The sequence below is a fragment of the Lampris incognitus genome, chromosome 9, assembly GCF_029633865.1.
Source record: "Lampris incognitus isolate fLamInc1 chromosome 9, fLamInc1.hap2, whole genome shotgun sequence".
Lineage (NCBI taxonomy): Eukaryota > Metazoa > Chordata > Actinopteri > Lampriformes > Lampridae > Lampris > Lampris incognitus.
Window position 1 is genome coordinate 11,399,169 of NC_079219.1, and position 14,251 is coordinate 11,413,419.

The 14,251-nt window shown below is 45.1% G+C and overlaps 1 protein-coding gene across 1 annotated transcript in view; it reads left to right on the forward strand.

Moving 5' to 3' along the window:
- The first annotated feature begins 429 nt into the window (after positions 1 to 429).
- Positions 430 to 14,251, forward strand: part of myo1eb (myosin IEb) — a 36,204-nt gene continuing 22,382 nt past the window's right edge. The window contains exons 1-10 of the mRNA XM_056285855.1: positions 430 to 661; positions 3,995 to 4,132; positions 6,693 to 6,782; positions 6,944 to 7,038; positions 7,224 to 7,311; positions 7,925 to 8,014; positions 11,211 to 11,342; positions 12,208 to 12,342; positions 12,592 to 12,724; positions 13,249 to 13,445. Of these exons, the coding sequence (XP_056141830.1) occupies positions 659 to 661; positions 3,995 to 4,132; positions 6,693 to 6,782; positions 6,944 to 7,038; positions 7,224 to 7,311; positions 7,925 to 8,014; positions 11,211 to 11,342; positions 12,208 to 12,342; positions 12,592 to 12,724; positions 13,249 to 13,445 (1,101 nt within the window). The 5' untranslated portion in view covers positions 430 to 658. The remainder of the gene's footprint in view (positions 662 to 3,994; positions 4,133 to 6,692; positions 6,783 to 6,943; positions 7,039 to 7,223; positions 7,312 to 7,924; positions 8,015 to 11,210; positions 11,343 to 12,207; positions 12,343 to 12,591; positions 12,725 to 13,248; positions 13,446 to 14,251) is intronic.

Consider the following 14,251-nt stretch of genomic DNA (forward strand, 5'->3'; position numbering starts at 1 on the left):
GTCAGATGGGCCAGTTCAAACACTTCAACCACAGATACCCTCAAAACTGAGTCAATCATAACTATATACTTTTATAACATTTTCATATTTACAGAGAGAGTGTTATTCCATCAATCAATCAATCAATTTGCATTGTATATAGCGCTGATGACCGAGGTGGTCATATGATATCAAAGATATTCAAATGAATGTAAACTAGAACTCTTTCAGAAGAAGGTCAACACCGTTTAGGTCACAATTTGTCTCTACTGACAGTTTTATTTTAACGTCACGTCCAGTTTTATAAAGCCGGCTGTCACACACGCTGTCGTGCGTACTTTGGACACTAGGGGGCGGAAATGTTGCCGCCGCCGCCGCCGAGGACTCTCCTACCCACAACCCCGTGCAGCTGCGGAGGTGTTTTCCTTACCTGCCCGCACACGTTACTGCTCCCCAGCTCCCAGAACAAAGTTTGTAGCTTGGAGAACTGAGCCAGACAGAAACCGGGTCTCCCCGAGCCGCCGATTTACTGTCACGTGAAGAGAAACGGCTTCATTTCATGTAGTTCAGTGCTGAGATGAGCAAGGTTTCACCTGCAGACGAGACACTCCTTAAAGTAGTCTGTCAAGGCGGATTTCTCAATATTTCTCCATAAAGCAGGAAGTACCAGGGGAGAAAAATGGTGAGTGTAATGGATTCACTTTTATTCCCCTGTCCAACATCTGTTGTCCAAAGTCATCTAACAACGTGGGATTTATTACATTTTGCTCTGGGGCTGCATATATTTATCCCAATATCAATAATAATAATAATTAATGTCTTCATTCTTACAGCTCCCCTGATCTCTGTAAACTACTGACTTGTTACATTTCATTCATGTCAGTATGAAAAGATTGATGAGGGTGGCGACCTTCTTTATTTATTTATTTATTACCTGTCAAATCTGCCATCAGAGAGGAGACTTCTTCAAACTATTTATGTTAGGGCATGTCTAATGAAGTCCATATCTGCACAGACTGCTTTACAGTTTGATTCATAAAGCTGCTTCATGTGAATCCGAGGCTGAATTGGAAAAAAAAGCGGATTTAGGAATAACGTGTCCGGGCAGGACTGTGTCTGCTCCTGGGAGAAGAATGCTGGGAATTCATTTAGGAAAACCGATGGCACAACACTGATCCTTTTTTTGTCCACACACTGAAATGATCTAGACAGTCTGTAATGATCAGGACAGTCTGTAATGATCTAGACATTCTGTAATGATCTAGACAATCTGAAATGATCTGGATAGTCTGTAATGATCTGGACAGTCTGTGATGATCTAGACATTCTGTAATGATCTAGACAGTCTATAATGATCTGGATAGTCTGTAATTATGTAGACAGTCTGAAATGATCTAGACAGTCTGAAATTATCTGGATAGTCTGTAATGATCTAGACACTCTGTAATGATCTAGACAGCCTGAAATGCTCTGGATAGTCTGTAATGATCTGGACAGTCTGTGATGATCTAGACATTCTGTAATGATCTAGATAGCCTGTAATGATCTGGACATACTGTAATGATCTGGATAGTCTGTAATGACCTGAAAGGTCTGAAATGATCTGGATAGTCTGTAATGATCTGGACAGCCTGTAATGACCTGAAAAGTCTGAAAGGATCTGGACAGTCTGTAATGATCTAGACATTCTGTAATGATCTGGACAGTCTGAAATGATCTAGACAGTCTGAAATGATCTAGATAGCCTGTAATGATCTGGACATACTGTAATGATCTGGATAGTCTGTAATGACCTGAAAGGTCTGAAATGATCTGGATAGTCTGTAATGATCTGGACAGCCTGTAATGAACTGAAAAGTCTGAAAGGATCTGGACAGTCTGTAATGATCTAGACATTCGGTAATGATCTAGACAGTTTGTGATGATCTAGACAGTCTGTAATGAGCTGGGCAGTCTTTAATGATCTGAACAGTGATCTGGGCTCAGGCCAGACAGATGAGGGGTGATCAGGAGGTGACCTTTGGGTTCAGGGTTGAAGGTTATCTGGGTCCAGGATTGGCTTGTAACAGAACACAAGAAACAGCATTATATATTCTGAAATGAAGTATCTGTATTGAGCCCACGTTGAAACACAAGTATTCAGATTACGGTTACTTTATACATTTTTATGTAATACTTTTAGAATACTAACCCCCCTAATCAGGGTCAGCGGTTTGAGTAGGATGATGTGTTCAGGTTTAGTCGGCGGGCGAATGTGAGCTCACACAAAAAATGGAAACCGAATGGAAGGAAATTGTAATGCCTTTTAAAAGGTAGTTTTTGGGCGAACTCTGCAACTATCAAACATGTGAAAAACATTTCATTTGCTGCAATAAATTTACTCTATGCACCGCAGTTCATGTAGTGCATTGCGTGTGTGTGTGTGTGTGTGTGTGTGTGTGTGTGTGTGTGTGTGTGTGTGTATGTATGTGTACATTTGTGCTTCTCTTGTCAGCTCATTCATGCAACATAACAGTAATAATGGGAATAGCGAGTTGTAGTCAACCAAAATGCTTCCCATGCTGAAACCCGAATGCCTTGGTCGGTCTCAGCCTTGCTCCTAATTTCAAGTAACGATACAATCTTGTGCAAAAATTCTGAATTATTTTCAAATCTCTGCGTGCACGTGTCCTCCTGCCTGCAACAGACATCAGCTGGGTGCAGCTGTAACTGGCAGTTGGTCAACACATATTGAGATAACGGCATGGAGATACCAGTAAAACCAAGGGATAGACGACAATGTGACATGTGCAACAACAACTGCTTCAGATGGGCCTTCTGAAGACGTATTGTAGATATAATCTGAATGGGTTACTCTTTTTGAGCGTTGTAAATGAACGTGCTGCTGATTATATGTAGGACAGTGTGTATTCAGTATTCAGGCACTAAATACTTTCAACATGCACAACTCCCGTTGTGTCAAAGAGACTTCGCAGTCTGCGGGGAATTGCTCTGGTTTGGACGCGAGTGGATGGGAGCGGCCACGGGTGGTGCAGCAACAGGTGGCGGCAGAGGAAGAGGGAACTTGTAATACCTTATAAAAGGCATTACAATTTCCCTCCATTCTCAAAGTGTTCTGCCCACCCCTGTCCGGGTCGGGTCGGTGGACTGACCAGTCTGTCATTTGACTTAAGTGTAGTAAAAGAGCTTCTGGGAGACAGGGTGCATGCATTTCATCCAAAACAGGAGGTACAACGAGTATATAAGGTGTGTGTGTGTGTGTGTGTGTGTGTGTGTGTGTGTGTGTGTGTGTGTGTGTGTGTGTGTGTGTGTGTGTGTGTGTGTGTGTGTGTGTGTGTGTGTGTGTGTGTGTGTGTGTGTGTGTGTGTGTGTGTGTGTGTGAGACGTGGAGAGAGAGAGCAGCAGTATAATGATTCACTTAACCACTCGTCACAAAACAAACAGCACGGGCGAAAACACATGAAACAGTAAAGACTAGTCCTCCCTCCTCACCAACAAACTGAATCTGTTGATTCATCAGAATCAAACTTCGGGTGGTGTGGGGGTCTATTCCGTCGCCTACCAGCACGGGGATCGGCGGTTTGAATCCCCGTGTTACCCTCCGGCTTGTTTGGGCATCCCTACAGGCACAATTGGCTGTGTCTGCGGGGGGGAAGCCGGTTGTGATGTGTCCTGGTCGCCGCACTAGCGCCTCATCTGGTCGGCTGGGGGTGCCTGTTTGGGGGGAGGGGGAACTGGGGGGAACAGCGTGATCCTCCCACAAAGAGGTTGGCAACTCCACATGTATCGGAGGAGGCATGTGGTAGTCTGCAGCCCTCCCCGGATCAGCAGAGGGGGTGGAGCAGAGATTGGGATGGCTCGGAAGAGTGGGGTAGTTGGCCAAGTACAATCGGGATGAAAAAGTGGAAAAAATGCAAAAAAAAGAGAAACAGGCAGACAGCATTCCATCGAAGGCCTCTCTGATTCCTCTGACCTTTGACCCTGAGCTCTCTCTCTTTCTCTCTCTGTCTCTCAGGGGAGTAAGGAGCGTTATCATTGGCAGACTCAGAACATGAAGATAAGTGGTGTGGACGACATGGTTCTGCTGTCCAAGGTCAATGAGAATGCCATCACTGACAACCTGAAGAAGAGATACATGGACGACTACATCTTCGTATCCTTATACAGAACTACATCACCAACACCACAACCCACCAACGGCACGGGGGCCAAAGGTCAGGCAGGGCTGCAGTGATAGATTGGATAGGACAATGAATGGTGGGTGCCATGGAGTAATTTTGAAAAATTCAGTGGAAATTAATCAAAGAATTTGACTCTTCCGCTTTTCTCTAAATTCCAAATAGGAGTGGAAGACTTCACTCACTTCTTTCAGCACGATGATATACCAGTCCAGTTTTGAATGGACTGGTCCACTTATGAATTTACTGGACAAGTTATGAACCTACTGGTCAAGGTATCAATGCACTGGTCCAGTTACTGAACATGCTGGTCTAGTTTTGACTTTACGCACTGGTCCAGTTATTAATCTTAATTAGTCTACTGGTCCAGTTATCAGTGTACTGGTCTATTTATAAGTGTACTGATCCAGTTCAAGTTCAACTTTATTGTCCCGTGTATTGGAATACAATGGAATTCTTGTGCTCTGTCTCTCTCTGCCCAAACACAATAACACAAGGACACCTGCAGACACCATCCCAAACAAAATAACACTACAGACCTACATAGACTACGTACACAGGGAATTCACACACAACAATGTAATGTAATATGGGTGCGTCAGCTGTTCAGCAACCTGACTGCCTGTGGAAAGAAAGTATTACTGAGACGGGTGGTGTGTGATTTGGTGCTCCGGTAGGGTTTTTTAGATGGAAGGAGTGAGAACAGAACATGAGCAGGGTGGTTGGTGTCCTTAATGATGTTTTGGGCTTTCCTTCTGCAGCAAGTGGTGTAAATAGCATGAAGTTGTGGTGGTTCCCTGCCAGTGATTTTTGCAGCTGTCTTTACAGTCCTTTGACACAGTCTGCAGTCCTGAGCAGTCAGGTTGCCAAACCACACTGTGATTCGGCCTGTCAAGACACTCTCAGTGGTACCACGATAAAAGTTCACAAGAGTTTTGGTACTCATACCAAAACTCTTGAGACGCCTCAGAAAATATAATCTCTGTGCCTTCTTCAGGATGCAGTTGGTGTTGAGAGACCATGTGAGGGTGTCTGATGTGTAAACCGAGAAATCTAAACCTGTCCACAATCTGAAAAGATGATCCATTGATGGAAATAGCAGCGTGGCAATGATTTCTTTTGTCTTACTGACATTTAGAGAGAAGTTGTTGTCATGGTATCATTTGGTTAACTCTTCCACTTCCCTCCTATTGGCCCCCTCAGTACTGTCACTTATTAGTCCAATCACTGGTGTCATCTGCTTATTTAATGATGCTGTTGTTGTCATATTTGGCATCACAGTTGTGTGTAAACAGACTACAATAGGGGACTGAGACAGAAGCCCTGAGGTGCGCCGGTCCTAAGAACTAACGTGGATGAGTATGTTTTACCTATTCTCACAGTCTGGGGCCTGCCTGTCAGGGAATCACATAGCCCAGACCAAGGTCTCTGAGTTCCACCACCAGTTTGGATGGTACAGTTGTATTAAAAGCAGAAATGTAATCACTAAACAACATTCTGACATACGTAGGTATGTTTCTTTTCAAGGTGTACTAAAGCAGTATGCAGAGCAATACTTCTACAGATCTGTTGGAACAGCAAGCAAACTAATGGGTCAAGAGTAACAGGAATATAATATTTTATATATGATATGGACATTCTGGTCCAATTGTGGGTGTACTGGTCCAGTTATGGGTTTACTGGAGCTGTTATGTGCTGTACAACAGACTGATAACTTTCAGTTTTGTCGTTCTGTCGTTAAACTAAGGTGAACTTGAAAATCTTGCACATTAAGGGCGTCCAGGTAGCGTAGCGGTCTATTCTGTTGCCTACCAACACAGTGATCGCTGGTTCGAATCCCCGTGTTACCTCCGGCTTGGTCAGGCGTCCCTACAGACACAACTGGCCGTGTCTGCGGGTGGGAAGCTGCATGTGGGTATGTATCCTGCTCACTGTACTAGTGCCTCCCTCGGTCGGTCGGGACGTCTGTTCGAGGGGGAGGGGGAACTGGGGGGAGTAGCGGGATCCTCCCACGCGCTACCTCCCCCTGGTGAAACTCCTCACTGTCAGGTGAAAAGAAGCAGCTGACGACTCCACATGTATCGGAGGAGACGTGGTAGTCTGCAGCCCTCCCCGGATCAGCAGAGGGGGTGGAGCAGCGACTGGGACGGCTTGGAAGAGTGGGGTAATTGGCCAAGTACAATTAAGGGATAAAAATGGGGAAGAAAAAAGAAAAGAAAATCTTGCACATGGCATTGTAGTCTGTGATTATTATAAGACTGTTGTCTCAGCAGAAACTTTATTGTAAATTAATAGAGAGAGAGAGAGAGAGAGAGAGAGAGAGAGAGAGAGAGAGAGAGAGAGAGAGAGAGAGAGAGAGAGAGAGAGAGAGAGAGAGAGAGAGAGAGAGAGAGAGAGAGACAGAGAGAGACAGAGAGAGAGAGAGAGAGAGAGAGAGAGAGAGAGAGAGACAGAGACAGAGAGAGAGACAGAGACAGAGACAGAGAGAGAGAGATGTGTTGTTTCATAGCATGGTTCCTGAGCTGGAGCTGACAGACATACATTGGACCAGTCCTGATCTCCGTCAACCCCTTTAAACAGCTGCCATACTTCACCGACAGAGAGGTGGAGCTCTACCAGGGGGCGGTGAGCAAACACACACCCACACACACACACACACACACACACATATATTCTCAGAACTAAACATACACACATCTAAACACACATTAAATCAGAGAAACAGTCAAACCCTCCTCTCTCTCTCTCTCTCTCTCTCTCTCTCTCTCTCTCACGTCTTTCTTTAGGCCCAGTATGAGAATCCTCCTCATATCTATGCGTTAGCGGACAACATGTACCGCAACATGATGATTGACAGTGAGAACCAGTGTGTCATCATCAGGTGAGGCGACACTTCTGAACTGATCGCACACACACTTTACACACAACGACTCAAACGCACCTCCTGAGGACAAGAACTCCTAATATAATTTCAATCAATAGCACAGTTGTGTGTGTGTGTGTGTGTGTGTGTGTGTGTGTGTGTGTGTGTGTGTGTGTGTGTGTGTGTGTGTGTGTGTGTTACAGTGGTGAGAGTGGAGCAGGAAAAACTGTGGCTGCTAAATTCATCATGAGCTACATCTCTAAAGTGTCTGGAGGAGGTCCAAAAGTCCAGGTTGGTCTCATCCTCCTCCCCTCATGTCAATCAAATGTAAACCAGCTGAAAACAGACCTTCGTAAAAAAAAAAAGCTGAAATATGTTTGTCTCCCGGTCTGTAAATCAGATGGTAAATAAATAAATCTTGTCTACCGACCACTCGAAGTGCTTTACAGTGTACGCCTCACATGCACACATTCATACCCTGATGGTGGAGGCTGCTATGCGAGGCACCAACTCGCTCATCAGGAACAGTTAGGGGTTCAGTGTTTTGCTCAAGGACACTTCGACACCCACTCTCTGGAGGAGCTGGGGCTCGAACCAGCAACCTTCCGATTACTACACGACCCGCTCTACCTCCCGAGCCATGCCACCCTAAATCACTGTTTTACAAACTTCAATTTAGTGATTATGAGTATGATTTCGACCCTGTGATGGCCTGGCAGCCTGTCCAGGGTGTCTCCCTGCCTGCTGCCCAGTGACTGCTGGGAGAGGCTCCAGCGTCCCCACGACCCTGAGGGCAGGATAAGCAGTTTGGATAATGGATGGAGTATGATTTATCATTATTATCATCACCACTACCGTTGTTATTAGTTGTTGTAATAGTACTCTGATGTGTGTATGTGTCCAGCATGTGAAGGACATCATCCTGCAGTCCAACCCTCTGCTGGAGGCTTTTGGTAATGCCAAGACCGTCCGCAACAACAACTCCAGCAGATTTGTGAGTACACACACACACACACACACACACACACACACACACACACACACACACACACACACACACACACACACACACACACACACACACACACACACACACACCTAGTCCCCAGTCCCCCTAGTCCATAGCTCACTAAGGTCATCAGGGAGCAAAGGGTGGGGCTCAGAGCGGCAGAGAGAAAATGGCATAAAACCAGAGAGCCCACTGACCTCTGTGACTATCAGCATTTGCTAGCATCATTCTCCTCCAGCATAAAAACAGTTAAGACTACTTCCCATCAGAACAAGATCTGGGGTGCCACTGATGCTCCAAAAATGTTTTTGCTCTTAACTCACTCCTCAATCCACCTTCTCCTCTGACCTCCACTCTTCTCACTCGTACTTTGCCTTGTACTTTGCCTCGTACTTTACTGATAAGACTTCTGCCATCAGTAACCAGTTTCCTGAGCCTGACCGATGTCATCTGCCGCTGCCAGCTAACAGTCCCTCACCCAACTCATTCTGCCCCCTGACCAGGGAAGAAGTCTCCAAGCTTCTGCTGGACTCTCATCCCACTACCTGTCCGCTGGACCCGACACCATCCAACTTCCCACAGACCATTTCCCCTGCACTTAACCCCGCAGTCACACACATCATCAACTCCTCGTTTACAATTGGTGTGTTCCCCACCATATTTAAGCAAGCTCGGGTCACCCCACTACTCAAAAAACCTACACTCAACTCAGCCCGGGTTGAAAACTACAGACCAGTTTCACTCCTACCCTTTCTTTCAAAAATACTTGAGTACACAGTCTTTAACCAAGTCTCTGGATTCCTTTCTGAGAACAATCTGTATGATCCGAATCAGTCTGGCTTTAAGCGGGGTCACTCTACCGAGACTGCACTCCAGTTGGTAATAGATACACTGCGTTTGGCTTGAGCTGCTGGTCAGTCCTCAGCTTTATTGCTGCTAGATCTGTCTGCTGTCTCTGACATGGTTAGCCACCAAATCCTCCTCTCCACACTCACTGAGCTTGGTATCTCAGGATATTCCCTCTGTTGGTTCAAGTCTTACCTCTCAGGGAGATCTTTTAGAGTATCTTGGAGGGGTTAGAAGTGTCCAAACCACACGGCTTATCCACAGGGGTACCTCAAGGGTCTGTACTCGGTCCCCTCCTCTTCTCAGTATACACCTCCTCACTTGGTGCAATCATCCGCTACTGTGGTTTCTCATATCATTGCTATGCTGACCAGTGGCGCCGGCAGCCATAATCCTGTACACACCATGCGAACATTTTTTTATGATTTTTTTCTTCTTTTTTTTTAAACATTCTATCTTGAAAATAAAATTGTGACAACAGCAGACCCTGTTAACATCACTGGCTAGTAGCGCATGGTGCGTACAGATCCCTGTAAGCATGATGCATACAGGGTTATGGCTGCCAATGCCACTGATGCAGACAATACCCAGCTCTTCCTATCTTTCCCACCAGATGATTTCACAGTCTCGGCATGGATATCGTCATGCCTTGCTGATATCTCTGCATGGATCAAAGAATGACACCTTTAGCTTAACCTATCTAAGACTAAGATCCTTGTCATCCCAGTCAGTCCATCCTTACAACAACAGATCAATATCCAGCTCAGATCAACCCAACTCATGCCCACAAAGTCTGCCCGAAACTTGGGTGTCATGATCGATGACCAACTAACCTTTAAGGTTCATGTGGCCTTGATTGCTTGGTCATGCCAATTTGCCCTGTACAACATCAGGAAAATTAGACCCTACCTGTTTGAGCATGCAGCACAACTCCTGGTACAGGCTCTTGTTGTGTCACACATTGACTACTGCTACTCCTTCCTGGCAGGTCTCACTGCATGCACTTTCAAACCTCTGCAAATGATCCAGAACACAGCGGCGCGTCTGGTCTTGAACCAACCCAAAACAGCACATGTCACCCCACTGTTCATATTCCTCCATTGGCTCCCAGTTGCTGCCCAACTCAAATTCAAAACCTTAGCCAGAATCTTCTCTTCTGTAATTCCCCATAGGTGGAACGACTTACCAAACTCCATTCGATCGACTAAGTCCCTCTCCATCTTTAAGAAGCTAAAGACCCCAGCTCTTTCTCGAACACCTCCACACCTGATGGCATAAAAAAGAAAAATCACTTTTATGCACCTTTGCCTTTGTGCACTGCCTGTTGCCACCTATGTCCTACTGGATTTGAACCTGTTTTTTTTCACTTACTTGAGGTGTTGCCTCCTGACTAGATCATTGCTTGTGTTGTATTAACTTTCAGATGTACATCGCTTTGGATAAAGGCATCTGCTAAATGAAATTGTAAATTGTAATTGTAATCACCTAATGTGTCCCAGTATAAGCCAATCACTGCCTCAAACTGGGTTCACTGAGACAAACTGGTACCAGTCTCTAGATGTTCTTCAGTAAATTACTGTATGGTGTCTGCACCACATTCCTATAGAGCTGAAACATGACCGACCGGCCTGTTTTTTTCAGCAGCCCTGGTTCCAAATAAATGCTCCATTCATTTTCTCCATAGACATTTCAGAAAATCAAAGTCGAAATTACAGAAAATCCCTCTAAACAGTGTTTTAAAGTTTGAAGCAGCCCAACACACTACAAGCTGAAAAATGCGGTAGAAACAATTGAGTCCAAGCAAAATAAACAAAGTGCAAAAAAGCTGATTTGTGTAGTTAATTTGTAATATTTGCATCACTATTGGTGATCTGTTTGTTGCATACTCACAATAAATGAACTTGACATGAGCTCTCATCTGTGATATAATAACTATTTAGTACTCTAACATGTCTGCAGGCTGACACATGGGTGTTTCTGCAAATTGACGAATCTGTTGAAAGTTGCCGTGAATAGAAAGTGTCTGCTAATGAGAAAATATAAACGTATTTCCATGACAGAGGGTCCGAGCAAACCCTGATGAACACTGCTTACTTAACGTTGTACAGAAGGCGTCGTCGTGTTGAGCTAGACGAGGCAGAGCCTGTGTCTGTTCTCCTGTTTTAAAGTTTTTATGAATGAATGCGACTTTGTAGAAACCCAGTACGTGAACTTTAATGACTCATTTAAAGGCAGAATACACAGCCATGTGGTGTTTTGGCACAGATGGGGCTTTGCTTTTGTATGTTAAAACCTTGTGCTATCTCACGTTATGTACGTAAACTTCATCCAACAGGGGAAATATTTTGAAATCCAGTTCAGTAGAGGAGGAGAGCCAGATGGAGGCAAAATCTCCAACTTCCTGCTGGAGAAGTCGAGGGTGGTGTCGCAGAACCAGGGAGAGAGAAACTTCCACATCTACTACCAGGTACACTGGACCAGAACCAGGAAGATTAGAATATCTGTATTGAGTTGTGTGTGATTCCTATCTGAGTGCTGCCCTCTGCTGTTCCGTGATGTAATGACAAAAAAATCCAAATTAACGAGACAAACCGAATACTTACAGAAACGCAGTGAATGCATGTGCATCATTTTTAACCTCCTTCAATAGAAATCAGTTTATTTTGATGGCTGTATAGTTTACTGAGAACTGTGAGTCTGAGACAAACAACAACAAAAACATCATTTACTCTGTTTTAATCAGTACCACTCGGTAATACCTAATAACAATTACTATTAAATTGTGATATTTGTGATGTCATGCTATGATTTCTACTAGCCATATTAGGATATTTACCAGTCACGTTATTTACAAGCCATATTATGACCTGTTTTTCACATTATGATGTTTACTACATTTATTAGTCATATGATGATATTAATTAGTCATGTTATTTACTATTCACATTATGATATTTACTAGTCACATCATATTTATTAGTCACATTATATTTACTAGTTACATTATCATATTTACTAGTCATATTATGATATTGACTAGCCATTATGTTATTTACAGGTCATATGATGTTATTTACTAGCCATATTATGATATTTAATAGTCAATAAAATATTTATTAGTTACTTTATGAGTCACGTGACACTTTCAGAAAGCTGAAATAGTCCGTGCAGAAGCTTTAACCTCTCTAGCGGTGTTGGGCTCCTCACGCTACAGCACAGTATCCCTCACCATGATGTCGTTTTTCAATAGCGGTTTAGTAAATGTGTGATTGTAAGTCAGCCAGACATGTTTGCCTCCTTCCCTGTGTGACCTTCAACCTTTGACCTCTCAGCTATTGGAGGGGGCAAGTGCGGAGCAGAGGGAGAACCTGGGAATCACGACCCCAGACTACTACTACTACCTGAACCAGTCTGGATCCTACACCGTGGATGACGTCAACGACAAGAAGGACTTCACTGATACCATGGTCTGTCTGTCTGTCTGTTTGTCCGTCTGTCTGTCTGTTTGTCCGTCTGTCTGTCTGTCTGTCTGTCTGTCTGTCTGTCTGTCTGACTGTCAGTGTATGCCTGACTCTGTCTGTCGGTCTTTATCTCTCTCTTTGTGTGTCTTTATCTGTCTGTTTGTGTCTTTCTGATTATCTGTCTTTTTGTCTATGTCTGACTAACTGACTGTCTGTCTGTCTGTCTGTCTGTCTGTCTGCATGTGTGTCTGTTAGGAGGCCATGTCAGTAGTAGGTGTGAGTGTGGAGGACCAGGAGACGGTGCTGCAGTTGATCGCAGGAATTCTTCATCTGGGAAACATCTCCTTCAGAGAGGAGAACAACTACGCAGTGGTGGAGAGTTTGGACTGTGAGCACACACACACACACACACACACACACACACAAACAAACATGCAGATTACACACACACACACACACACGCACACAAACATGCAGATCACACACAACACTCACAGCGCTCATAACACAACAAGATGAGATGTTGTGCTGAGTGAACAAATCAGCTCAGCCACAACAGCTCTGTCAGATCCTGTTCAATCCCAGAATCCTCTCTGCTGAACAGTGTGAAGTACTACTAACTAATGCTACTAAACAATAATACTGTCTACTACCACTGCTATCAAAGACAACTACTAACTACTGCTTCTAACTACTACTACTACTACTACTATTACTACTAGTAGTACTAGTACTAGTAGTATCTTTATTTAGTTTATTTAAAATACATTTTTCTGTCATTGTGAAGTACTTTGTGACTCTATCTGTGAAGGTGGTGTACTTACTGACCACTACTACTAACTGCTACACCTACTAGCTACAACTACTGGAACTGAACTCTAACCTGACCGGGAAGCTAAACCTCTTTTTCAGTCCTGGCGTTCCCGGCGTTCCTGCTCGGTGTTTCTCAAGACGGCCTGTGTGGGAAACTCACCAGCAGGATACTTGACAGCCGGTGGGGCGGGAAGACGGAGTCCATCTCCGTCACGCTCAACACAGAACAGGCGTGTTTCTCCCGTGACGCGCTCGCCAAGGCACTCTACTCCCGCATCTTCGACTTCCTGGTGGAGGTGAGTCCCCCCATCACACCTGTCTGTCTCTCCCATCACACCAGTCTGTCTCTCCTGTCACACCTGTCTGTCCCATCCATCACACCTGTCTGTCTTTCTTGTCACACCAGTCTGTCTCTCCTGTCACACCAGTCGTTCTCTCTTGTTACACCAGTCTGTCTCTCCTGTCACACCAGTCTGCCTCTCCTGTCACACCTGTCTGTCTCTCCCATCACACCAGTCTGCCTCTCCTGTCACACCTGTCTGTCTCTCCCATCACACCAGTCTGTCACTCCTGTCACACCAGTCGTTCTCTCCTGTCACTCCTGTCTGTCTCATCAATCACCCCTGTCTGTCTCTCCCATCACACCAGTCTGTCTCTCCTGTCACACCTGTCTGTCCCATCCATCACACCAGTCTATCTCTCCTGTTGCACCAGTCAATCTCTCCTGTTGCACCACTCTGTCTCTCCTGTCGCACCAGTCTGTCTCTCCTGTCACATCAGTCTGTCTCTCCTGCCACACCAGTCTGTCTCTCCTGCCACACCAGTCTGTCTCTCCTGCCACACCAGTCTGTCTCTCCTGTCACATCAGTCTGTCTCTCCTGCCACACCAGTCTATCTCTCCTGTCGCACCAGTCTGTCTCTCCTGCCACACCAGTCTGTCTCTCCTGCCACACCAGTCTGTCTCTCCTGTCACATCAGTCTGTCTCTCCTGCCACACCAGTCTATCTCTCCTGTCGCACCAGTCTGTCTCTCCTGTCACATCAGTCTGTCTCTCCTGCCACACCAGTCTGTCTCTCCTGTCGCACCAGTCTGTCTCTCCCGT